At 42.2% G+C, this 24,935-nt stretch overlaps 4 protein-coding genes and 1 long non-coding RNA gene across 10 annotated transcripts in view; 2 read left to right on the forward strand and 3 right to left on the reverse strand.

Annotated features, from left to right (window-relative positions):
• Positions 1–12,545, reverse strand: part of LOC117787276 (putative uncharacterized protein DDB_G0277255) — a 34,284-nt gene extending 21,739 nt beyond the window's left edge. For 3 of the 5 annotated variants that reach the window (XM_034625761.1, XM_034625762.1, XM_034625760.1), the window contains exons 1-4: positions 12,107–12,545; positions 10,799–11,381; positions 9,395–10,258; positions 9,116–9,332 (exon numbers count right to left, since the gene is read on the reverse strand). In XM_034625761.1, coding sequence (XP_034481652.1) covers positions 9,116–9,332; positions 9,395–10,258; positions 10,799–11,239 — 1,522 coding nt within the window. In that variant the 5' untranslated portion in view covers positions 11,240–11,381; positions 12,107–12,545. The remainder of the gene's footprint in view (positions 1–9,115; positions 9,333–9,394; positions 10,259–10,798; positions 11,382–12,106) is intronic. The other 2 variants (XM_034625765.1, XM_034625764.1) reach the window with 1 other exon arrangement.
• On the forward strand, positions 1,367–6,639 carry LOC117787277 (monocarboxylate transporter 12). 2 transcript variants are annotated; one of them, XM_034625767.1, is made up of 2 exons: positions 1,367–1,727; positions 1,975–6,639. In XM_034625767.1, the coding sequence occupies exon 2, from the start codon at positions 2,918–2,920 to the stop codon at positions 5,378–5,380; it is 2,463 nt and encodes an 820-aa protein (XP_034481658.1). In that variant the 5' UTR covers positions 1,367–1,727; positions 1,975–2,917; the 3' UTR covers positions 5,381–6,639. The 2 variants fall into 2 exon arrangements, with proteins under 2 accessions (XP_034481658.1, XP_034481657.1); XM_034625766.1 differs by having other exon boundaries at positions 2,403–6,639.
• On the forward strand, positions 8,110–9,374 carry LOC117787280. Its single transcript, XR_004617677.1, has 2 exons — positions 8,110–8,901; positions 8,988–9,374. It is a non-coding gene; the product is annotated as an uncharacterized LOC117787280 (long non-coding RNA).
• Positions 12,546–13,236: 691 nt separating the features above from the next.
• Positions 13,237–14,250, reverse strand: LOC117786911 (enoyl-CoA delta isomerase 2, mitochondrial). The gene is made up of 2 exons (XM_034625329.1): positions 13,762–14,250; positions 13,237–13,691 (listed from the first exon to the last, which is right to left on the reverse strand). Exons 1-2 carry the CDS (start codon positions 14,152–14,154, stop codon positions 13,302–13,304), a joined length of 783 nt encoding a protein of 260 aa, XP_034481220.1. The 5' UTR covers positions 14,155–14,250; the 3' UTR covers positions 13,237–13,301.
• A 210-nt stretch (positions 14,251–14,460) lies between these two features.
• Positions 14,461–24,205, reverse strand: LOC117787447 (centrosomal protein cep290). The gene is made up of 13 exons (XM_034625977.1): positions 23,786–24,205; positions 23,549–23,722; positions 23,072–23,488; positions 22,432–23,018; positions 19,807–20,051; positions 18,679–19,749; positions 18,465–18,618; positions 17,208–17,906; positions 16,515–17,144; positions 16,212–16,344; positions 15,121–16,151; positions 14,747–15,068; positions 14,461–14,696 (listed from the first exon to the last, which is right to left on the reverse strand). The coding sequence occupies exons 1-13, from the start codon at positions 24,077–24,079 to the stop codon at positions 14,514–14,516; spliced, it is 5,940 nt and encodes a 1,979-aa protein (XP_034481868.1). The 5' UTR covers positions 24,080–24,205; the 3' UTR covers positions 14,461–14,513.
• Positions 24,206–24,935: the final 730 nt, after the last annotated feature.

Here is a 24,935-nt window from a genome sequence, read left to right on the forward strand (position 1 = left end):
TGGTGTGCGTGCTACAATTTTTATGAATGACATTGAGCTCCCACACACAATTTAAGCGGTTTTGTTAGATGTACATCCTCTGAAGAGAGGGAAAGACAAACACGCTTTAAGAGTTTCTCTTCAAATTTCTCTCTTAACACACAAAATAATCTACGAACATTGTTTATGACCTGAAGACTAAAAATAATCCATTTATTGAATAATAAAAAATGTGAAATTAGCACGACACGCTTATCAAAAAACAGAAAGAAAACAAAAACAGAAAACCACGCTAAATGATATTAAAGCTGAAAACACGTTAAGACAATGTTGAAATTACGAAATTTTCTGTGTTCATCTCGGCCAGGAGGGAGACCTCGTGTTCAAGCTGTCGGCGCCTAAAAGTCGGCACGCCAAAAAATTTTCAGCGCACACACACACACATACACACACAATGAGAAGAGGCAAGAAAAAGTAAAAGTTTGAAAGTCGCAAGTTAACCTTTAACCTAAATCACAACTAAGAGCAACAGTTTACGCTCTTTTGTTACAGTCACTGTTATACCTGGGAATCTGTTATACGAGTGCCGGTTTTTTTATTCTTGGGCTGAACAACAACAAGAATAGGTAACAGTAACGGTAACGTTAAGTGTAACTGTAACAATAAATGAAGACAACCCTTAAGAAACTGCGTCATTAATGTATGAGGGTAGTTTACCAAAGGGGGTTGCTATGCGGATGAGGATGAGTCTGTGTCTGTGCGAAGTTATTTTTGTGTGTGCAAAATCTGTGTGTGAAACGCAACTGTAGCCAACATTCCTGCTGCTGCTGTTGTTGCTGTCGCCGCTGCTTCTGCCGATATCGTAGTTGTTGCTGTTGCTAGTTTTGTTGTTGTTCTTATTGCCGCTGCCTTTGGCAATGTGGAAATCAGCTGTTTTTGTCAAGCGCAACCCTTGCGTCGCATACCTGCAAAACCAACCAAACTGCCCGACAAACTGAGAGAGAGCGTGCAAAGACAAAGAGAGCACTCTGACCAGGTGGCCATCGGAACTTTGAGAGTCGTGAGAGAGCAACTTTGAGAGAGCGAGAGCGGGAGCGGGAGCTTGCGCGCTTGAACTTCAAATGCATTGCATGAAAATTAGACATCGCAATGTCAGCAGCCACATGGCGAGAATATTGTTTTTTTTTTTTTTTGGTTTGTCTCTTATTTTTTGCAGTTGTGTTGTTGTGCTTTGCAATTGAAATTGTGTTTGCTGCATGAGGAGGTTATATGAGCATATGTATGTACATATGTGTAGTTGTTGCTTTTATTTTATATTTTGTTGTTGTTTTTGGCTGTTTTTTGTGTTTGCATTCACATTTGGCGTCTTTGTCGCTGGCGCTGTTTTGTATATCGTAGTATAACAGTTCTAACAGCCCCGTCGGTCGGTTTCAGTCGTTTGTTGGTTACGACGAATTTTCATTTTATATCGAACAGTGCTGCAGTGACGACGATAACGTCTCTGTGTTTAGTGCTTTTTGTTGGTATCTCTCGCGGCGCACAAAGAAGGAAAAAAAAACTCAGTATACACCCCAAAAAATATATAAAACAAATAACGATATATTAATTTATATAAAAATAATAAACAATCGTATAGATTCGTTCGTTCGTTCGTTCATGCCATGATGTTGTATGCAGCAACTGCAATGCGTCAATTGTTGTTGTCGTTGTCGTTGTTGTTGTTGTACGTGTGGTAAAGTGTGAAACACGTAAGCCAAGTTCCGTGTAACGTTGTTGTGGTTGTTGTTGCTGTTCTTGTTGTTGCTCAGCTTGCTGCTTGTTTGTTTCGTCCACATTTTATCGATCACACGTTGCGGGGCCGTCGAAAACCGAACAGAAGCTTTTTTATTTTGCGCTGTTTTTTCTGCTGACGCCAAGAATTTGTATTTTATGTACATTTTACAATCAAATTTCAATACTCAACAAATTATACAATTGCATTGCCATCATCGACAGCGACTACGAGTACGTCAAGTACGTACAGCACCCCCAAAAAGCAGCGGCAGCGGCAGCAACGGCGGCAGCAGCAATGCAAAAATATGCCATACATGAAAGCAGCAGCATGTACTAGCCGCAAATACAAAAGTAAAGCAGAACAAATCCAATCAAAGCAAAAGTAAAGCAAAATCAAAGCAAAGTCAAAATAAAACTAAAAACAAAAAGTGCAAAGTCAAACACAAAGTTCAGTTAAAATAATAATAACAACAACAACAACAACAGCTGCAACGAAATCAACTAAATGAATTAAACAAAAGCACAACAATATAACGTGACAAATAGCAAAACATTTAAAAATTAACAAATATTTACTAAATATGCATAATATTATATTTTCTCTCTCCTTCTTCGTTTGTTCTTTGTCGATAATGCATAAAAACTTGAAGCAATAACAATTTAACAATAACAACACACGCACATACTTCATATAACGGCAACTTAAGCTCCCGCTGCTGTGCCTAAGTGAGAACATAACTTTAAAGAGAGAGAGAGTACGTGTGGGAGTAGCAGACTGAGAGAGAGTGTCAAATGCTGAGCGCGCGCAAAGATAAAACATAGCAGCAGCAGCAGCAGAATTAGCAGCAGAAGCAGCGACGTCGACAGCGACCGTTCTAAGGTTCGCATAACTCGTAACGGCGCCGAGCGTGACACTTCGGCCACGCATAACAGACATTTTGTCGACTCCTCAAGGAGGAACGTGTGGTGCGGGCGTGTGCAAGTGAAAACGAAATTGAAATCGAAACTGTAATTAAAGCTAAAATTGAATTGAAGCAAAACCAAAGCTCTCTCGCCAAAAACAAATTGAACCAAAATTCAAGCGTGTGAGTTGCTTGACCAACTAACGGCGCTGCAAATAAAAGCAATTGTAAAGAGCTCAACAGTTTTTTAACAGTTTTCTAAAATGGTGGACACGAACAGCAATGCGGCTGTTGCTGTGGGCAATTCGGCGGCACGCCTGCGCAAATTTGAGAGAACCGACAGCGAATTGGCCTGCGAGGAGGCAGCGCGTCTCACAGCGGAGCAGAATTACAACAGTCCCGATGATGATAACGAGCTGCAGGACGACGACGACGATGAGGGGGATGATGAGGATGAGGTTAGCGTTTATGGTGAATTTCCGCCACCGCCGGACGGTGGCTATGGCTGGGTCATCTGCTTTGCCAGCTTCATGTGCAACATGATCGTCGATGGCATCGCCTACACATTTGGCCTATTTCTGGAGGAGTTTGTCGCCTACTTTCACGAGGGCAAAGGCACCGTCGCCTGGGTGGGCAGTCTCCTATCTGGCGTCTATTTGAGTGCCGGTCCCATTGTCTCGGCCCTGGCCAATAAATATGGTTGTCGTGCCGTTTGTATTGCGGGTAGCATCATTGCCTGCATTGCCTTCGTCCTCAGCACGTTCAGTACGTCCGTGAGCATGTTGATGGCCACATATGGTTTCATGGGCGGCTTTGGCTTTGGCATGATCTATTTGCCAGCTGTCGTCGCCGTTGGCTACTACTTTGAGACGAAGCGTTCCCTGGCCACGGGCATTGCCGTGTGTGGCTCGGGCTTTGGCACCTTTGCCTTTGCCCCGCTGGCCACCTACTTGCTGGAGGAGTTCGGCTGGAAGAATGCTCTGCTCATCTTTGCCGGTTTGATACTCAATTGTGCCATCTTTGGTGCCATGATGCGTCCTCTAACCTATCCCAAGAAGAAGAAGGTCAAGCCTCTGATGCAGCGCATGTACGAGGAGAAGCAAATGCAGCTGGAACGCGGCTCCTTTGCGGGATCTCATTTTATGGTGCAGTTGCCAGATGGCACCATGGAGCGTAAGCTGAAAATACCCCTCAATGCAGATCCAGGCGTTCATTCCAGCCTCAATTTGGAGCTGCTGGCCCAGCAGTCTGGCGGCCTTCATCCCGTCTCCACGCTGCCCACCATCACCGAGTCCAAGGTGGTCGAAATGAACGCTCAATCGCCGCCAAATAACGCCACAAATGCCGATAGCAATGGACAATTGTCAACACGTTCGGGTCGCCGATCGCATCGCAACTCGGAGAACGAGCACAGTCCTTACCAGTCGCAGGATGCAATGACCCGCAATGCATCGCAGCCGGCATTCCTCGCTGGTGACCATCAAAGTCTTCCCAAGAACGGTTCCGTGCCATCGTTTAGCCGTGTTCGCAAAACCTCAGCCAGTGAACGCTATCAGCCCTCATTGGCCGCCATTCGTGCCTCCTCCCGTGGCGACATCGAGGCGGGAGCTGGCGGTGACTTCAGCACCTCCAAACTGTCGCTCTCACAGCGCCAGGGCAGCTCAAGCGGCAGCGCTGGACGCATGGTTCGTCCCATGTCCCGCAAGGATATTTTCTACTCTGGTTCAGTCACAAATCTGCCTCAATATCAATCACAAAAATCGCTGACCAACTACCGCAACTCGGTGCTGTCGCTGACAAAGTATGAGAAGAGCATGCAGAGCATGCGCCTGGATCCGCTGGCGGAGGCGGATAAGCATCGAGAGGAGTACGATCTGTGCCCATGCCTGGGACTGCCCGATTCGGTCAAGTCTGTGGTCAATACCATGCTGGATGTCAGCCTGCTCAAAGATCCAGTCTTTATGCTCATGGGAGTATCGAATATCTTTGGCATGGCTGGCTTGTATGTACCGTTTGTCTACCTGGTGGATGCGGCCAAGGAGCATGGCATTGAGAAGAAAGATGCTGCCATGTTGTTGTCCATCATCGGCATCACCAACACCGTGGGACGTGTGGTATGTGGCTGGGTTGCGGATCTGCCACAAGTCAACTCGCTGCTGCTCAACAACATTTGCCTGCTGATCTCCACGGTGGCGGTGACATTGACGCCACTTTGCTACAGCTATGGCGCCTATATAGCCATGTCGATTGCCTTTGGCATTGCCATCTCGGGATACATCTCGCTAACGTCAATTATCCTGGTCGATCTACTCGGACTGGACAAGCTCACAAATGCCTTTGGCCTGCTCATATTGTTCAGAGGATTTGCCGCATTGATTGGCACACCGCTGGCGGGCGCCGTCTATGATCTAACTAAAACCTATGATCTGCCCTTCTACATGGCCGGTGGACTGTTTGCCATCTCAACCGTCACTAGCTTCATGGCGCCATGCATGAAACGCTTTAGCGGATCGGATGAGACGCCTGTGCATGCGGAGACACTTACGCCCATCGATGAGGAGCAGGGCGAGGATGCCGAGGAGGAGGATGAGGATCAACCAATCACCATTGTGCCCAAGATCATCAAAACTCTGCCCAGTCCACTGCAGGAGGAGTCACAACAACAGTTCCCCCCGCTTACACAACAACAGAAATCATCAACGACGACAACGGAATCAAAGCTCTAAGCATCAAGAATTTACAAGAAAACCACAACAAAGTAAAGAGAAACTATAAATATAAACAATTCAACAAAATATATGTAAAGTGAGGTTAGAGTGAAAAACATGAGAGAGAATGTGAGAGGGGTGCATGAATTATAGTACAGAGAGCGATATTTTTCTAGCAACTTATACAAAGGAGAGCCAAGTCGAAATGGATGAGAAGAACAGAGAGCAGAGGGAAGTAGAACAGCTTGAGGTCCAGGTCCAGGCAAAGCGAAAGTATTGAATAGAGCACACAAAGAAAACTATATACAAACAAAGCAAAACACAGCGCATATATGTCTTATATATTACTATGTATAACGATGCCGATGCCGAAACTATGCCTAAGCAAACTATTCATACAATTAAATATATATACATATATAATATACACAAAATTATATATTATAGATTTGCTTTAATAGCAAAAACTTGGCTTAGCTTCTCGATAAGATTGTAGCAGAAATCTGCTGCCATATAGAAATAATAGCAATTATACTATATATATATACACGCTCTGTAAACAACTTTGATAAACTCTGATTGATAAATAGTTTCAAGTGTTATACAACAATAGCAACAACTACAACTGCAACTACAGCTACAGCAACAGCAACTATATTGTAAAATATTTTTATTATTTGTTTGTTAAATTTTACCATTTTCATTAATTATTATTATGTATTTTATGATTATTATTATTATTGCTAAATGTATATGTATTACGATAAACACTCGATCTATATAATTATTATACTATAACTGTTGTTGTGCATTCGTTGTTATACGGCAAGTGTTATAAATGTGTCATACGACCTAATTGTAGTAGGAAAACCAAGTAGCGTTTAGCAACAAAATAAAACATGATTGTAAACCTTTTTTGGTAGTAGTTAGTTATATTTTCGTATGTATTAAATAAAAGAGAAAGATGAAGGCAAAGCGATAATTAAATTGTAACTTGTAGAGCATGTAAGCGAATTAAGAGAAGAGCAACAACTATTACAAATTATAATGTTAAACTAATAAATTTTATATTAAAAAACAAAAATAGAAAACCTCAAAAAAATAAATACAAAACTAAAATTGTTTTCAATTTTAAACTAATAATTTAGCTGAAGGCAATTTTATGGCTCACATTTTATACACAAATTAATTAATAAATTAAACAAAATATATATATTTCAGGCAAAATCATAACAAAACAAATTTTTAAAGGCTTGTGCGTTTTGTTATACACTACATACATTAAAATTAATTAAATTTATAGAGTAAATACCAAATAAAGAGCAATAAAATGCAGTTTTACACACAGACACACACAATCACTCAATTAAAATAAAACTATTATTCGCATCAAAGAGCTATGCCGAGCTAAGCAAACGAGAGAAAAAAAACAGAAAAAAAAGGAAAACACTCACAAAGCAAAGCAGAACAATAAATGTTAGAAAAACAACAGAAGAAAATAAACAATTTTGGCATTTACAGATATTTTGAAAACTTTTTAACAGGTGTTATAAATTCAACTGTTATACAATCTGGTAAGTAGATCAGTCGCTGCTATTATACAGATACAGTCGGAAAATGTGTATTAAAAGTCGCTCATTATGCTACGTTTTTCTACAATCAGCTCTAAAAATCATCGATCAAAGTTCAGATAATTACTTTTTTTGGGCCCCCTTATCGTACTTACTTGTACCCAAGATATCAGAAACTGGGCCTTATGTGGTCGTGCGCCACTTGAGGCCAACCTGCAAATCGTAACCTGATTACGGAACTAAGGCACTATAAAAAGGCTGTCGCAACAGGCCGAAAAAGATTAGGCTAATCAATAAATAGCGTTTAAATGAGCATTAACAATTGCAGCAAGCGGGCTCGATGTGTTACGATTGCGCTATAATATCGAATGCTATATGGTATCAATCTATCTACTCGTATATAAACACGCCAAGTGCTATCAAATTATTGACAAAGTCGCCGAAGCCAAGTGCTGCAAAAATAACAATAAAATTGACGGCGAGACGTTCCAGCTTTTCACAACAGGGTAAACACACACACTAATACACATACACACACACACAAGTGGCCGGACAGCTATCAGTTTTACTTTGGGCCGGGTGCATAATATGTGAGCAATGCCATGTATGTGTTTAAATGAGTGTATTTGGAGTGATCCACAAGACTTTGCTTTGGTTCATGCTCCATGCCAGTGGCCAATGGCCAACAAAAATGTCATTGACTGTGTTTGATAACGCGAAAGGCAACACTTAACCGGACCCCATGCATCAAACAAATGACCATAGGGAAAAACGAAGCTAAAGCTCAAAAAAAAAAGCAGCGAAAGAAAGATAAATAAAATTAAGAGCCGAATCGAGCAGTAAATGCTCTATAATTAATAGAACAAATTGTAAATTGGGATCAGATATCTAGGTTCACCTCAATGATAATAATAAATCACTTGACATTGTTGCATGTTTATGCAGAAATTCATTTTAGATTATCATAGGGTAAAATTTTGAAATAATGGATCAAAGCTGTTTTATATCATAATCCTAAAGTTATCCCAACACTAAAATCCTTGATAATAAATATTAAAAAGCCAAAAAAAAAAAATCATAAGCAAAATCTTTGAAATTCATAAAAGGTCTAGCCGTAAATTTGCATTTGTAATAAAGTGCACGACAAATGTCCAACAAAATATGAAGTATGTACTCTATAATATAACAATAATAATAACAGCAAGTACTGCACAAATGTGACAGTAAGTGGAGCAAGACGTAGAAAACGGCGTCGCTTGATAAGCACAAAGAATACATAAGAACAATGCATAAACAGAGAGTGAAACACACAGCTGATTATTGGCAGAAACCGACTGCAACTACAAACACATGTACATATTTAGTATATTGAGGGAAGTACCTATAGTAAAATTGTCTCGACAACAAACCAAACACCTGTTAAGAGGCTTATTTGCTAGCTGCAGTTCCAATCGTTTCATAGCATGCATTTCAAGTACTTTCATAGAGATCCGCAGCGAATGGACGCCTAGCAACAAGTCGCCTCAAAGGGCAGCCACAGCAATTAAGCGAAAAATGGAAAAATAATGATGGCAAAATGTGTTGACGACATCGACATCGACATCGACATCCACATCGTCACAACGTCGGTCGGCCCATACTCGTTCGTATCATGTGACGCCGTTTCGTTGTACACCTGAACACAGACAGAACACAGAGCCCAACAACACGAACTGTAAACTGAGCGAGGAAAGCAGAAGATTCAGCAAAAATTTGCAAACGTTGCTATCGAATCGTATCGAATGAAATTGTATCGAATCGAATGCTCAAAACATAAATAAAGTTTGTCTACAATACGTACTTCAAATGAAAGTATATAGTAATAATAGAGAATAAAGCTATTCTTCTCTTGGAAATTGTCAGATATAAACAAATAAAATAATAGAACTGTGAGAACATAAACACTTATGGATTATGGAGATTTGAAAGGTTATTTGTCATTTTTAAACCCCTTTCTAGACATTATGCAACCACTGAAACAATTTATAAAGTCAGTCAAATTTCAATTACAATAGAGAAATTTGCCAAACGGAAGCTATCAATATTCGATCAACAACAATTTAAATACAAAGAGATAATGGAAATATCGCTTATCTGGTGCTATCAATCAATGAGAATAAACAAGAATGTTGTCGGTACTCACCCAAGGGCTCCTGTGGCGTTGGTGTCTCCGCTTGAGGAGGATGAGGAGGCAGCTGCTGTTGTTCGATGCAAACTGATGGCTGAGGAGCTTGTGGCTGCTGTTGAATGATATGATGTGGAGATGGTGCCTGGACAAGCATAGTTGGCGGTGCATCTGTCCAGGTGATAGGTATGGCACCAACTGGTGCAGCACCACATTCTGTCAGCTCATCCTCATACTGAAATAAAAGTAGATAAATAAATAAATGAGTTGACCAAAAGAAGTTCGTATGGTGCTCACCTGTGGCACTGGGCCGGCAACTGGATGCATGGCCTGTAGTGGGGCTAGCTGGCCATCGTCATAGATCTGCATGACACCCATTTGCTGTTGCATCTCATGCATTTGCTGGGCATCATAGATGGTATAGTTGGGACTCAACATGCTGGACGTTTCGGAGGAGGCCAGCGAAGAGCTATTATGATTCAGTTCGTCGCCATTCACATGTGTCACCTCTTGATACTCTTCTGCATACATGGGTGCCTGATGCCACAATTGTGGCATCTCCTGTGCCTGACGCTCATCAACAACGCCAGCCTGGCCTTGTCCACCATACTCCGCCATTGTTTGGTACTCGGACGGGGTCAGCACCGGCTGATATATACATCCGCCCATGTAGTTGAACATTGGTGCACCATTGTACATTGGCATTGGTGAAATATACAGAGGAGGTCCTGTGGCCTGTTGGGCAGCAGCGGCCGCATTCGGTGGCGTTTGAATTGGACCATGATGCGAAGCAAAGTAGGCAGTTTGATAGCCAGCATAGGCAGGATACGCTTGTGGCGTGTAATAGGACATTGGTGGCAATTGTCCCTCTGGTGGCGGTTGCTGTGCCAATTGCTGACCCATCTGATCTGGCTGCATTTGCATGACACTCTGCGACGGGCTGGCACCATCTGGTTGCAGCTGTTGCTGTGGCTGCAGCTGCAGCTGCAGTTGCTGTTGTTGCATGTGTCGTTGTCCATGGTAATCATTGCGACGCTGTCCACCGCCGCCGCGTGTACGGCCACGTCCACGACCACGTCCACCCATGCCGGACGAAATGTGACCATTGGGATTACCCTGATGCATCGGAATTGGCGGCAGTTGCTGCATTAGCGGATTACCCTGCAAAATAAAGCACAGCATATGAAATAGAAGTCATACTAAGAAACCATATATATTTAGTAATGTTGCCTTTAAGCCTAAAGACGAGTCACGACCTTCCCCAATTGGTTATCAAATTCCAGAATTTTATCAGGATTGGTAAAAAAGCAATATGTGTGAGAGTACTTGAGATATCTGAAGAAACAGCAATGTTGCTCATACTGAAGTTTACTAGCTGACCTATGTCAGCTATATTAAATAGTAGACCGACTTTCGAGCGATCGTTCCAATGGTAGCAATATGATGTAGGGATCGGATCAAGCCCGCTCCGATATATTCTCTAACTACCTGTACCAAGATTCATGAGGATATCTTAAATACTGAGACACTAGTTAAGATATTTAGGAATACATATACTATTTTAGGGGATCTGACACGCCTTCTTTAATGCGGTTACATATTTGTGAATAAAATTAGAGTACTCTCTGCAAGGATATAAAGTAAAATAAGTTCTCCCTAAAAGAGAGGACACTAAATTGAGAGAATATGAAGTCAACTCACCTGCTCCGGCGGCAGTTCACAATGTGCACCCACGTAGTGGGACGGTGCTCCGTTTCCCGAGATGTAGTGTGGCCAGCCGTGTAGATTCACATTGGCGGTCACGTTGTTCACATAAACATTGCCGGGTATGGGCGCTGGTATAATCGAAGGATGGAACACAGGTGCGCCTTGAGACATGTGCGGATGAGGCCCTCCATGGGCGGTTGGCATGTAAAGCCCCTGTGGCTGTTGATTGTACACAGGTACTTGTGTGAGTACGCTGTTGTTGTTATTGTTGTTGGATGGCGACACAACAGTGTTGTTGTTGTTATTATTGTGGGGCGGCGGCTGAGGCTGCGGCGTTGTTGGTGTGGACACTGGCGTTGCTGCTGCTGGCGGCGGTTGTTGCTGCTGCGGCGGTTGTTGCTGCTGCTGAGCAACCGGCTGCGTCTGCTGCGCCATAATTGGAACGACTGCGCTACGCTTGCAACGCAGGTGACAACGCTGACGACTGTCGACGCACTTGGACTGGTAGTGTTTCTGGACGAATCTCAGGATATGCACAGCACATGAACACTACAAACGCCAAACATTGAAGTTTTTACTGTGAAATAAAAGACAAAAAATAATTAGCAAACGAAGCGCCAAATTTTGAGGTTAAATCGAACCAACCGCATGATGTCTGGCAACGCCGCACAGCTGTCGGGCCCCAGCAAAAAAAAAAAAAAAATAATACAAAAAGGCAAATAAACAGAGAAAGCAAGTGCAAGAGAGAGGGAGAAAGAGAGTGTGGCCATACTGTACCGGGTGGGGTGACAGTCCCACCAGCCCCCCCAACGCCCACAAGCTGCGTTCAACTGTCAAAAATATACATATAATTCAAAACAATACATTTATTCGATGTCTCTCCATTCAAAGCCGGTCGTCAAAAAAAAATAATTATGATTCGCTTACTTTGGGCACACAAAAACACACAGACAGAGAGACAGACACAAGAGCGAGTGACACACACGCACACGAAAAACACACACCTGTACAACAGGCGCCGCACTACGTCACTCAACTGGAAAAATAAGAAAACGTAAAGTTGCAGTCTCTGCTGCAAACGACTCTTTCAATAAGTGTCGAAATTCTAGCTAATGCGAAAAGACTGCGTAACTTAAGCATGTAAATGTACGCATTCCAATGTCCAATGGCGGCGGCAAAGAGCACACCACGTTGACGGCAAAAGAGAACGCGGTGGAATGTGTCGCTGGCACCAATTGTAGTGGAGTGAGAGTGAACTAAAGGGAGGGGGAGGGGAGAGCACTATGGCAAGAAAATACTTACCTTTAATAGTTCGCCCAAGATGAATCAGTTTTGTAGCAAATCTATCATGTTTTTATGCGTGCGGGCGGCCTTTCGACAGTGCGACGGGCGGCTGCTGCCAATAAATGAGTCGTGTTTCACTTGCCGCGGCACTCTTCTTTTTCTTTTTTTTTTTGCTTTTTTCTTAATGACACGACGAATTCTGCAAGCAACTTTTTCCACTACACTTTTGTCGCGTCGCCTGCTGCTCTAATTAACACTGTTGCTGCCTGCTTGCGCCACCCGCACACGCACAAGTATTAAAATGCAGTATATAAATTGTTAGCGCTAGCACAAACACTTAATTATTTTTGCATGTGCAACAAAAAGTCGGATTGTTTCTTTTCCTACTCGTGGTGACAGTGTGACCTGTTAATCAACAGTATGTTTAACAGCAACAAATATTTTAACATCTGCCGCAACTGTTATTAAACATAGTTTTTATTACTAAATGTTGTGATAAACAATTTTAATTTTCGTTGAATATATTTTTTTTATTTCTTTTTGATATATATTTGTGATTAAAATATTGCTTTTATTTCTGGAAAAAGTCTACAAAGAAATTGTGTTTGTTTCAGTTTAAATTTAGCAGCTGTTAACTTCTGTTGTGAAATCTGAAAGATAAATTTTTAACATAAGCTTTACAGCCTCAGAACAGTAAATGTTAAATTTCACAACATTAAATTCTTCAGGTGTGACCGTGTTCTGTGCTAATATTTAGCTCCAGCGCGCAATTAAATTAAAAATTTAATTTTCTTGCAGTTATTAACTTTGCAATTTTGTTGTAACTAATTACACAATTTAAATTCAATATTTTACTAATATATAGGTAATAACTTTATGGTATATTTGATTTTTTTTATTTAAGTTAACAAAACTGAAATTCAACAAAAATTTAGAAAAAAAATTGCTAAAAGACCTAAGAATAGATATAGTTCTTTTTTTGGAAACCAAGGCTGCCTCATGTAAAACAATGTGGCAACACTTCGATGTGTGTTGTTTTTGTCTCTTCTTTTTTCCCCTCTCATGATCGTCAACTTAAAAGTTACAAACTATTTTTAATTGTGCTTTTCTTAACCACCACAAACAGCTAAAATAGTTTTCTTGCTACATTTTGTGATGCAAAATAAACTTTATTATAAAAAAGAAATATACAATTTAATACATTGTGCCCATTTTAAAGCTTGGACTTGCGATTTAAAAACTTAACCATTGCCTGCACAAATTCATCATCATACATACGGTTGAGGAGCTCCGCGCACTCCTCATCATTAGCACGTATCAGATTTTCGCGCAAAGACACATTAATGAGCCGCTTGCTTTCTTTTATGGAATGAGGAGGAAGTTCAGCATATTCACGAATCTTTGGCCACACCACAGAATCCAGTTCACTAAGTTTAAAGACGCGCGAAACAAAATTAAAGTGATATGCTTCTTGTGCTGATAGTTTCTCGTTTAGCAGCAACATTTCGGTGGCCTTTGACCGGCCCATAATTAATGGAAACGTGTAACTGGAGCATGCCTCAGGCACCAGTCCAAGTTTACTGAAGGGTGTCAGGAAATGGGCCTGGAATAGAGTTAAGATAAACATAAACACAAACTGAAACCTTGCTTTGCAACCCTAACTTGTTGCTTACTTCTTCCGCACACCACGCCACATCGGAGAGTCCCACAATCGTGGTGCCAATGCCAATTGACGGTCCATTGACTAGCGTAAATATCAGCTTTGTGCAGTTTATAAAACTACTGATCATACTTTTAAAGATATCGTTGCTTTCCTTCAAGAGTGCACCAAAGTCCGGTACTTGGCTGGCCAATGATAATTCATTTCCAGCAGTGAAATATTCACCCACTCCGGTAATCACAACAATCGTTATCTCCTCATCATTATTTACTTCGGTTAAAGCACGAGTTAATTCCTGGTAGGCAAATCGGTTTAAGCAGTTCTTCTTTGCAGGATTATAAAATTTAATGACAAGAATTTTGCCTTCCTTTTGTACAATTAAATGGTCAAAGTTTAGGTATGACATCTTTATTCTTTGGTTTTAGCTGCACAATAATACGGTTTTACTTAAACTGTTGAACAAAGTCCAATTGACAGTCTTTTGTGTACGAATTTAATAATAATAATAAACAACAACAACACTTGTTTGAGTGAGCCCACAAACAATGCCACTTGGCAAAATAAATATGTGCAGATTTTGATCATTATTTTTAACCGGGTGGCAGCCTTGAATCTCAGAAACACTTCTCAATGGAAGTGTGGCAGCGCCATATACGTAGAGAAGTGTGGCAGCACTTTTTACACCGGATTAAAAATTTGAATTTTGTTATCATTGTGGCTTCGTTTATTATTAATTTATGTACAACATTAAGCTTAAAATTAAGATTATTCGCTAATTTCATCAATCACGGGCACATTTTGTAGCTCGGAGCACCTACGTTTCCAGGCCGAGATTTGCTCTCGAAGCACTTTCTCCTTGGCAGCGGCGCGAGTCAGGAGAACTTTCGCCTTTTGCAGTAATTGCGTCTTCTTCTGCAGCTGCTCCTTTATGTATTTCAGCTCATCGTCCTGAAAAGGTAAAATGATTATAAACTATTTAATTTAATTTGATATAAAACTACCTTGCCGCCTCCACTGCGCTGCTTGAGCTCCTGTTGAAGTGTGGAAATCTTCTCCAAGGCATCCGCATGCAACTGCTGAAGTCTTGCCAATTCGGGTGGAGTTTGTAGAGAGTCTGTGGAGCCACGTGATTCCGTAGAGAGTCGTCCATCTTTTAGGAACTTATTCTCCGAGCGCAATTTCTCCACGAGATTCCGCAGCGAGAGAATCGTGTGCTCCGCGGATTGACCCTGATGCGTGTTGACCTTGAGTCCGCTGCATTTACAGAGCTCCCGCCGAGATTCAGTTCGCGCCATTTCCTCCTTGAGTGCAAGGATATAGCTGAAAAGTAATTGTTACTAAGCAATATATCTAAGCAGTATGGATTACTTACTCCTCCAGGTGCTTGATGCGCTTGTGAAGTCGTTCGGTGCTGTCGCCCTGCCGCAAGAGATCCGTGTCCAGTTGCAGCTGCAAATTGCGCGCCTCCAGGCGTATATTCTGTGCCTCGATTGCCTGGCAACGTTCCTGCAGCTTCTCTAGTTCCGTGGTCAGGGCATTCGTGCCACGTCCCTCCAGCTCCATGGCCATGATCTTCCTTTGCTGCATCTCAATGCGTGCTTTGAGCGCCTCAATCAACTCGGACTGTCCTTGCTCATAGAAACTGTGGTGGGCAGGATTCGGCTGGGATCGATTGTGAGCCGGCGAACTGCACTCACTGCTTGGTCCCGTATACGTTTCCGGACTCTCCGAGGGAGAGGGCGTGAACTTGGCTGCTCCCACATGCTGCAAGTTGGGACAGGAAGGAGCACGGCAACATTTCAATGCATTTTGATGATTGACATTTGCACCTGTTGCAGGCGCTGTGGCTCCTGATCCTCCCCTGCCCACCTTTGTCTCTAGAAGATGTTTATCCTTCTCCAGTCGCGCGATTGTTGTGCGTGCCGCCTGCAACAGTGTTCGCGTCTTCTCCAGCGCCATCTCCGTCTCGTCCAGCTTCACCTTGAACTTCTCTGCCTGTTGCTGCCAGCGCTTCTGCTTCTCCCAGAGTCCCACTTCATTGGCGCTGCGTCTTCGCTTTGCCTCCAGTAGCCTCTGTTGACGCTGCAGCTGTCCCCGAGATTCATCCAGATCCAGCTCCAGTTGCTGAATGCGCTTCTGCAGATTCTCATTCTTGACACGAGCATTGAGCTCCGTTTTTATGGAGACCACTGGACGCTTCAACAGTTGCTGGCGCAGAGATTGACTCAGATCCCTTGCTTGCTTCTCACGTTGTTGGACATTGGTTAGCTGACGACGCAGTGCCTCCATTTGGGTGTGATAAATCTTGTTGGTCGCCTCGGTGCGATTAAGATCAGCCGCCAGCTTGGCAATCTGCTCCGCCGAGTAATTGGAAGTGTCGTTGATATAACGCTGCTGATCGTCCTGCAGATGATAATATATATGTAGATGGGTACATCTCTAGAAAACATCTAGTAAACTCACATGGAAATTCTTTAGTGTGTCCATTAGATCACGTATGTGCTTGTCCTTCTCCTCCAGGAAGACTCTCAACTGCTCCAGCTCAGGATTGCTGTTGGTCTCCACACATTTCTCGCGATCCTGATAGAGCTTTAATCTGTTGAAATAAGAGTGTAAATACTGTGTTAAATTGTAAGCTTTTAAATAAGCTTTAAAGCTTTAATTGAAGCAGCTTTCTTATATTTTAAAGCTCCATTTCTATCATTTTTCTTTGACTACTTTTATAGGAGCTTTAAATCTTTGCGATCTATCTTTTGTCGAACTTACTTTTCCCTCAAGATTTCCACCTCTTCCTCTCTTGTTACCAGATTCTGTTCGCAGTAAATCAGTTTGTCCTTAAGCTCCTTAATTTGCTTCTGCAGAGTGGGCAGCTCCTTTAACTCCTCGGTATCCTGTTTCTCCTCCTCGCCAGCGACTTCATCGCAACCAACAGCCAAATCCGGCTCAACCTCCTCCGGATCCTGCTGCTGTGGACTTCTATCCGTTGAACTGTGCTCAAACATTTCCTCGATCTTCTCATCCGTCAGCTCGTTGAGGGAATGCTCCGTGGAGGGCATAGCAACGCGAGACGAAGAATTTTGTAAATCTAGCTTGGCTTTAAGTTCTAATATTTCCAGATCTTTGGTCTTGATGTTGAAATTTAGATTGTTAACTGTTGCCTTGAGGGTTTCATTCTCCGCTGATTGCTTTGTGATCAGCTGTTGATTCTGTTCCCTTTCCGTTTGCAGCAGATCCTGATACTTTTGTATGGACTGATCCTTCTCAAGCAGCAGTGTGTGGAACGAGAGAATCGTCTTCTCCACAACGCCGCTGTGTTGGCTGTCGGATTCGCTGCTAGGATTTGCCGTTTCCTGTGGTTTACTTAGCTCCTTGATGCGATCGTTGGCTATCTGAAGGCTGCAGAGAGTGGAAAATAGTAGGATATATTTATATAAAGAACTAATCCTCTAAAGAACTTACTCTGCTCGCAATTGTTGCAGCTGCTCCTCCGTTATGCTGACTTCCTGAGCTGTCTGCACTGCTTGATGTTGCTGCTGTTGCTCCACTCGAATGCCATTTGTCTGGACGGCGATCTCCATTAATTCCACCGCTGCCACCTCCGTCTGTATAGCCATGTCCTGCCTAGAAAGTCTTCTCCTCGGCGAGCCAATGGGAGATGATTGCTTGTCGATCAGTTGAGCTGTGCGACGCATGGCGGGCACAGGAGCTGCTCCTATTGTATTGGTGGCCACATCCACAGTAGACGTTTCGATTCTTCCTTCGCCAGTTGCCAGGCCAAACAACGCCTGAATCGTCTGCCAATGCTCCGACTCTGTGGCATGTTGCAACCTCAGCTGGGTGAGCTCCTGTTGCAGCTCCAACTGCCTCGTCTGCAAGCTCTCACAACGCTGTTCCAACAGCTTGGACTGTGTCTCCGTTTTGATAAGTTTAATGAGCTGTTGGGAATTCTCCTCATTGGGGTTGATCTTCGCCTGCACCGCCTGGAGAACCTGTTCAATCAGCGTGGAGTTGTCGTTGGATTGCTGCTCCTGCTGCTGCTGTTGCTCCAGCAGAGATTGATGAAATTTTTGATAAGCGAACACAAAGTTATTGAGGAAGATCAATGGTGTAAATTTGGCATATTTCTCCTTGAGTGTAAACAGGGAACGCTGCAGGAATCTGAGAGGAAAATAAAGCAAAAGGAAGATTAAGAAGAGCGCTTTATATAAATCAGTCTATAATAAATCGTACACTGAAAAAAGACCAACTTCTAAAATAATTTGTTCTAAAAATAAGATTATTTTAAAACCGAATTTTTAATTAGTACACTGAAAAAAAGGCCAACTTCTAAAATTAAAAAACATTCATCTTAAATAATTTGTTCTAAAAATAAGATTATTTTAAAACCGAATTATTAACATTAAGATTATCAATCTAAAAAATATTAATATAAAAATAAAAATCTTTAACTTTTATTTTCTACAGTGGATATACATATGTACTATTTCATGTTCCGCCGGTTCGAATCCCACTCGTAACAAATTAAATTAACATTTAGAAAAGTACTAAGAACATTTATTCTTAAAATAAGAACTTGGTCTTATTTGAAATGTTCTTAAAACCAAGATGTGCTTTCTTAATTTAATTTTATGTTCTCAACGCGTTTTTTAGACCAAAAATCTTAGTTCTGAGACCAAAATCTGGATTTTAGAACATATTTTTGTCAGTGTAACTCACTTCTGCTTAATGTCGCTGTTGCCACGTTCCAGTTGGAAGTCCTGTTGTCTCTGCTTCGCCAGCTGCTCCGCCTCCTGCAGCTGCGTCTCAAGCTGTTCCACATGCTGCAGCAGACGCTTGCTCTCCAGTTCCAGGCGCACAGTTTCCGCTTTAGCTGAGCGAGAAGAAAATAATAATAAAAGCCTAAATCTTTATATATAATAAATGACTCTACCTGCATCCAGATCGCGCTGCATCTTGGCCAGCAGCAGCTTATCACTGGAACTGCTCTGCAAGTCCGCCACCAAATGGCGCAAGTTGATGTGATTATCTGTGATCTCGTTGAGCAGCTTCTGCTGGGAATGTATCTGACCATTGGCCACCTGGAGCAATCCCTCGAGTTGTTTGTTTTCCCGCTGCAACTCGGACTGCTGATGGCGCCCCGTGACCAAATCCTGACGCTGTTGCTCAAACTCCGCTGCTGTCACATAATCCAGCTGATAGTTCTCCTGAATGATGCCATAATCGGCACAGAGGTCAGGCAGCTTCAGCTCTCCCAGCAACTGCTCCGTGACCTGGGCCAACTGTATGCTCAACCTGGCATTTCGCTGCTCCAGCTGTTGACGCTCCTCTGCCGTGCAGGGATTTGTCCGTTGTAGCGTGATCAACTGCTCCGACTTGGTGGAGAGCTCTGATTTGTGCTGTTCCAGTTGGATCTTAAGTGCAGACGTATCCTCAATGTAACGCAGCTCCTGCCGCTTCATCTCCGTCAGCAGTTGATCGTAATCCTCCCGCATGTAGCCATAGGAGCTGCCCTGCTCCTGCAGCTGTCGTTCCAGGCTGATCATCTGCTCATGCAACTCCAGAGTATAGCGTATCAGTTCATTGCCATCGGCGGACATGTGCAGACGCAGTTCCTCATAATGCTTGCGCAGTATGGCCAACTCTGACAACTCAGCTGTTCCTGGTCTGGGCTGCTCCACTTCCCCATCCTCTGTGATGATGGGCAGCTGCAGTGCCTCGGATGCCTCATTCGGAGTCGTTGGTCGCGTGGCAGAATCAATAGCGATAATCTCTGTGTGCTCCTCTGGCATCTCAGACACATCCCGCATGCTGTGCACCGAGGACAACTCCCCCGTCTCCGAATCGCTGGCATTTTGCTGGAGCAGCTGACACAGCGCCTCCTCCCGCGCCTTCAGCTCCAGCAGCTGACCCTGCAGACGTTGCGGCGTATCTGAGCCACATGGTAGGGCATCTATCAGTCGGCGTAACAGCTCCGAGTCAATGGTAATGTGCTCCGAGGTAGCTGTAGGATTGTAAGTGTAATATTTCTATTTCTTCTCTCTTTTTTTTTTAAACTCACCATCGTATTCCCGCAGCTTCTCCAGAATCTCATACATGCCCATGCGCAGCGTTTCATTCTCGGCCAGCACATCCTCATATTTCGTTTGCAGCTCCGAGCTGGCGGCGCCATCACCCTGACCACGTCTGGGCGAGCTCTCCAGCGGCGCACTTGAAGGCACCTCGCCCATCTCACTTGGCTGATGCAGCAACTCCTCCAAAGGCTGTGCTGGGAGCTGTCCATTTTGGAACTCCAAAAGTTTACGTCTGTAAGAAGAATAACCGATAACCATATACTCATTGTGGTAAACCAAAACAGTCTTTCGGACATTGGAAGATATGTTTCAATCAGAAATTTTTACCATACTTCATCCTTGACACTTTTTTAAGAACTTCAAACTGTCATAACTTTGTCAAATCTTAACCGATTTCCATGCGGAATATCAATTTTTTCATTATTTGGCCTCTATTTTTATTCTGTATCAAAATTGGAAAATTGAATTTTTCTTCCATAACTGTCCATTTTTTTCATACCTTCCCCTTGACATATTTTTAAGAACTTCAAACTGTCATAACTTTGTCAAATCTTAACCGATTTCCATGCGGAATATCAATTTTTTCATTATTTGGCCTCTATTTTTATTCTGCATCAAAATTGGAAAATTGAATTTTCTTCCATCACTGTCAATTTTTCCATACCTTCCCTTGACATATTTTAAGAACTTCAAACTGTCATAACTTTGTCAAATCTTAACCGATTTCCATGCGGAATATCAATTTTTTCATTATTTGGCCTCTATTTTTATTCTGTATCAAAATTGGAAAATTGAATTTTTCTTCCATAACTGTCCATTTTTTTCATACAATTTTTTAAGAATTTCAAACTGTCATAACTTTGTCAAATCTTAACCGATTTCCATGCGGAATATCAATTTTTTCATTATTTGGCCTCTATTTTTATTCTGCATCAAAATTGGAAAATTTAATTTTTCTTCCATCACTATTAATTTTTTCCATACCTTCCCCTTGACATATTTTTAAGAACTTCAAACTGTCATAACTTTGTCAAATCTTAACCGATTTCCATGCGGAATATCAATTTTTTCATTATTTGGCCTCTATTTTTATTCTGCATCAAAATTGGAAAATTGAATTTTTCTTCCATCACTGTCAATTTTTTCCATACCTTCCCCTTGACATTTTTTTAAGAACTTCAAACTGTCATAACTTTGTCAAATCTTAACCGATTTCCATGCGGAATATCAATTTTTCATTATTTGGCCTCTATTTTTATTCTGCATCAAATTGGAAAATTTAATTTTCTTCCATCACTATTAATTTTTCCATACCTTCCCTTGACATATTTTTAAGAACTTCAAACTGTCATAACTTTGTCAAATCTTAACCGATTTCCATGCGGAATATCAATTTTTTCATTATTTGGCCTCTATTTTTATTCTGCATCAAAATTGGAAAATTGAATTTTTCTTCCATCACTGTCAATTTTTTCCATACCTTCCCCTTGACATATTTTTAAGAACTTCAAACTGTCATAACTTTGTCAAATCTTAACCGATTTCCATGCGGAATATCAATTTTTTCATTATTTGGCCTCTATTTTTATTCTGCATCAAAATTGGAAAATTGAATTTTTCTTCCATCACTGTCAATTTTTTCCATACCTTCCCTTGACATTTTTTTTAAGAACTTCAAACTGTCATAACTTTGTCAAATCTTAACCGATTTCCATGCGGAATATCAATTTTTCATTATTTGGCCTCTATTTTTATTCTGCATCAAAATTGGAAAATTGAATTTTCTTCCATCACTGTCAATTTTTCCATACCTTCCCCTTGACATTTTTTTAAGAACTTCAAACTGTCATAACTAGGTCAAATCTTAACCGATTTCCATGCGGAATATCAATTTTTTCATTATTTGGCCTCTATTTTTATTCTGCATCAAAATTGGAAAATTGAATTTTTCTTCCATCACTGTCAATTTTTCCATACCTTCCCTTGACATATTTTAAGAACTTCAAACTGTCATAACTTTGTCAAATCTTAACCGATTTCCATGCGGAATATCAATTTTTCATTATTTGGCCTCTATTTTTATTCTGCATCAAAATTGGAAAATTGAATTTTCTTCCATCACTGTCCATTTTTCCATACCTTCCCCTTGACATTTTTTTAAGAATTTCAAACTGTCATAACTAGGTCAAATCTTAACCGATTTCCATACGGAATATCAATTTTTTCATTATTTGGCCTCTATTTTTATTCTGCATCAAAATTGGAAAATTGAATTTTTCTTCCATCACTATCAATTTTTTCCATACCTTCCCCTTGACATATTTTTAAGAACTTCAAACTGTCATAACTTTGTCAAATCTTAACCGATTTCCATGCGGAATATCAATTTTTTCATTATTTGGCCTCTATTTTTACTCTGTATCAAAATTAGAAAATTGAATTTTTCCTCCGTTTCCAATTTTTCTTACTTATACAGGTGTGTTCCAGAAATGTAAAGCAACCGAAAATCAACCAAAATCGTATGATACATAAATGTATAAAATGGTTATAATAACAATTGCCAATATTAAAATTTACAAATATAATAATAATTATAATATTATCAAGCTCACCTCAGCTCACTCTTGTCCAATTTAAGCTGTAGACGCAGCTCCTCGGAGGTACGCAACTTGAGTGTTAATCTTTCAATTTGTTTGTCCTTGTTGCGCTGCTTGGCACGCAGCTGCTTGGACAGGACCACAACATCGTCGGGGATGTTGAGCCGTCGACGCAGCACAGCATTCTCCTGGGTCACCTCGTGCATGGCATTCAGCTCCTGGGTATAACTGCGCAGCTGTTTGTCCCGCTCGGAGAGCTTCTGCTCAAGGCCGGCACAACGACGCAGGGCAGGCACAAGACCATCCTCTCCACGCTTGTAGGACTCCAGGGCATTCAAGGCGTGCAGCGCCTGCTTGGCCTTGAGCACGTTATCCTGCTCGGTGCTGTCGAGCATCTCGGCCAGCTGCTCGGAACGCACATTTGCCACACGAAGACGCTCCTCAATCAGTTGGCAACAGGCACGTGGCTGTTGGGGATTCTTGGAGCTCTCTTGCTGCACGGCAAGTTGATTCATTATCTTCGTTGAGTTGACCATTTCAGCAGCCATGGACTTCAGCTTGCTTTCAAGAGATTCAATGCGCTTCTCACGCAATTCCAGCAGCTGCAAGGGACGAAGGATTATGATGGAGTAAAGAAAGACATTCAAGGACTTACATGTCTTAGTCTGAGCTGCTCCTCTTCCTGCTGGCCTGGACTGCTGCTGGAGCTGGATAGCATCAGCTGAGGTCCACTTATTTTTTTGTGCTCCAATTGCTTTTGCAGCAGTGCAATTTCCTTGTCCTTTTGGTCCTGTGACTGTCGCCAGCCGAGAGCTTGAGCTTCATACTTCTCCAGAAACTGTCGCATCTCCTGCTCCTGCTTCTCACGCTCATCCTCCAGGAAGTTAATGTTGCCCTCTAGCCGTGTGACTTCCAGGCTCTGTTGCTCCATCGTTTTCTGCAAGGATTTGCGCTCCTGCTCCACTTGCGTAATGTCCTGGGAGATTTGCAACAGCTTGGTCTTGATCTGCTGCAGTTCCTGCTCATTGTGGGCTATCGTTTTGGACTGGGCAATGTTCTGATTTTGCAGTGTCTGGAAGGGATTACAATGGGAGGAGTTGAAAGTCGAGTCTGTTTTGCTTCGTCTACTCACCTCAATCTCTCTTAACAGACGCTTTATGTGTTTGTTTTTGGTGTCGATGTTATGCAGCAGATGCTCCTGCTTGTCCAGCTCGGACAAAGGATCCGAGGAGTCCTTGTCGCTGGCCTCTGCTTGAAGAGCTGCTTCTCTCAGCTGCTGTTGCTGCTGATTGATCTCCTCACTCAACTGGAAAGGGTTAAAATGTTAACATTACTTATCAATTAAATTTTAAGCCTTTGGTTGACTCACCTCCTTTGTCTTGTGCTTGAGCAGATCTCTTTCATCCTCCAGCTTTTGCACCATGCGCTTTAGTTTCTCGTTTTCATCCTGCAATCTCCGCTCTCCGCCCACTTCCAGCTTCTGTGCCAACTCTCCCTTGTACTCCATCACGGCCAGCGTTAGCTCCAACGTTTTGCGCAGCGATCTCTTGGGCAACTCCTCCAGTGTTTCGCCCAACTCCAGCAATGTCTCGTAGAGTTCGTGTTTTTGCCGAGGGCTGAACTCGCGAAACCTTCGCACAGATACAGTCTCCGGTATCTCCATGCTGGCTCATGCCTAAATCTGGCTAATGTCTGCTTTATTATTTGGCCTGCGTTCCTTTTGGCGGTTCGTTGCGTTCTGAGCGAATGAAAATTTTCGTTATGCCACAAAATGTGCTCGCTTTTCATTTTTTCTATGTACTTTTTGTTTGTAACAAACTATTGCCATGACAGCTCGGTCAAAACCAACACGCTCTCGGCAATATACTCAGCTCTCAGTCTCTTGCCGCAGTTTGTTGCAACATCGGGGGTGCACGCACTGACTCACGTGGCAGCAACGGAAACGGGGGTGACCGGCGACTGGTAATGACCTGCCTTTGCCTTTGCCCTTGCTTTTGCCTCTGTCTTCCTCTTTTTGTTTTGTTTTTGTTTGCATTTTGTTTTGCTACCAACTTCGGTCTTTTGACAGGTTAATTGCCCGCACACTCACACTTTGGGGTTGACGATAAACAATTGCAGGTAACCAGGAAAGTGTTAATTGGCAAAGTGTCAGTGTCAAAGCAAATGCGCGAATTGAAAAACCATTCAAATTTTGTTGTTAGACATCCTGATCACCTCCAGCTCCTCACTGACAGCTCGTTGAGTTGGTGTAACAATCGTTGTACTGTTGTCAGATTTACGTATGTCCAAATAATTGAAACTAATGGCAAACGACTTCGGTTACCCCACAATTTGTGGATTCGCCCTCTGTGAACCGTTGCACTTGGGCCACAAAAGCCCGAAAATTGAAATAATATTTCACATGGGCAATTAGGACAACAGCTTAGAGCTCTACTAAAACCACGACGTCAAAGAAAATTCCTCAAACTAAATAAAAATAAAAAAAAACATCTTTTTTTTAACTATGATTTTTTTAATTT

Source organism: Drosophila innubila (assembly GCF_004354385.1).
Source record: "Drosophila innubila isolate TH190305 chromosome 3L unlocalized genomic scaffold, UK_Dinn_1.0 0_D_3L, whole genome shotgun sequence".
NCBI lineage: Eukaryota > Metazoa > Arthropoda > Insecta > Diptera > Drosophilidae > Drosophila > Drosophila innubila.

Excerpts from the sequence above, each read along its gene's own strand:
- LOC117787277 (XM_034625767.1), top strand. The coding sequence starts at position 2,918 with ATGGTGGACACGAACAGCAATGCGGCTGTTGCTGTGGGCAATTCGGCG.
- LOC117786911 (XM_034625329.1), bottom strand. The coding sequence starts at position 14,154 with ATGTCATACCTAAACTTTGACCATTTAATTGTACAAAAGGAAGGCAAA. Across the intron at positions 13,692-13,761 it reads TGGCGTGGTGTGCGGAAGAA|GCCCATTTCCTGACACCCTT; the intron begins GTAAGCAACAAG and ends ACTCTATTCCAG.
- LOC117787447 (XM_034625977.1), bottom strand. The coding sequence starts at position 24,079 with ATGGAGATACCGGAGACTGTATCTGTGCGAAGGTTTCGCGAGTTCAGC. Across the intron at positions 20,052-22,431 it reads TTGGACAAGAGTGAGCTGAG|ACGTAAACTTTTGGAGTTCC; the intron begins GTGAGCTTGATA and ends TTCTTCTTACAG. Across the intron at positions 17,145-17,207 it reads CTGCAACAATTGCGAGCAGA|CCTTCAGATAGCCAACGATC; the intron begins GTAAGTTCTTTA and ends CACTCTCTGCAG.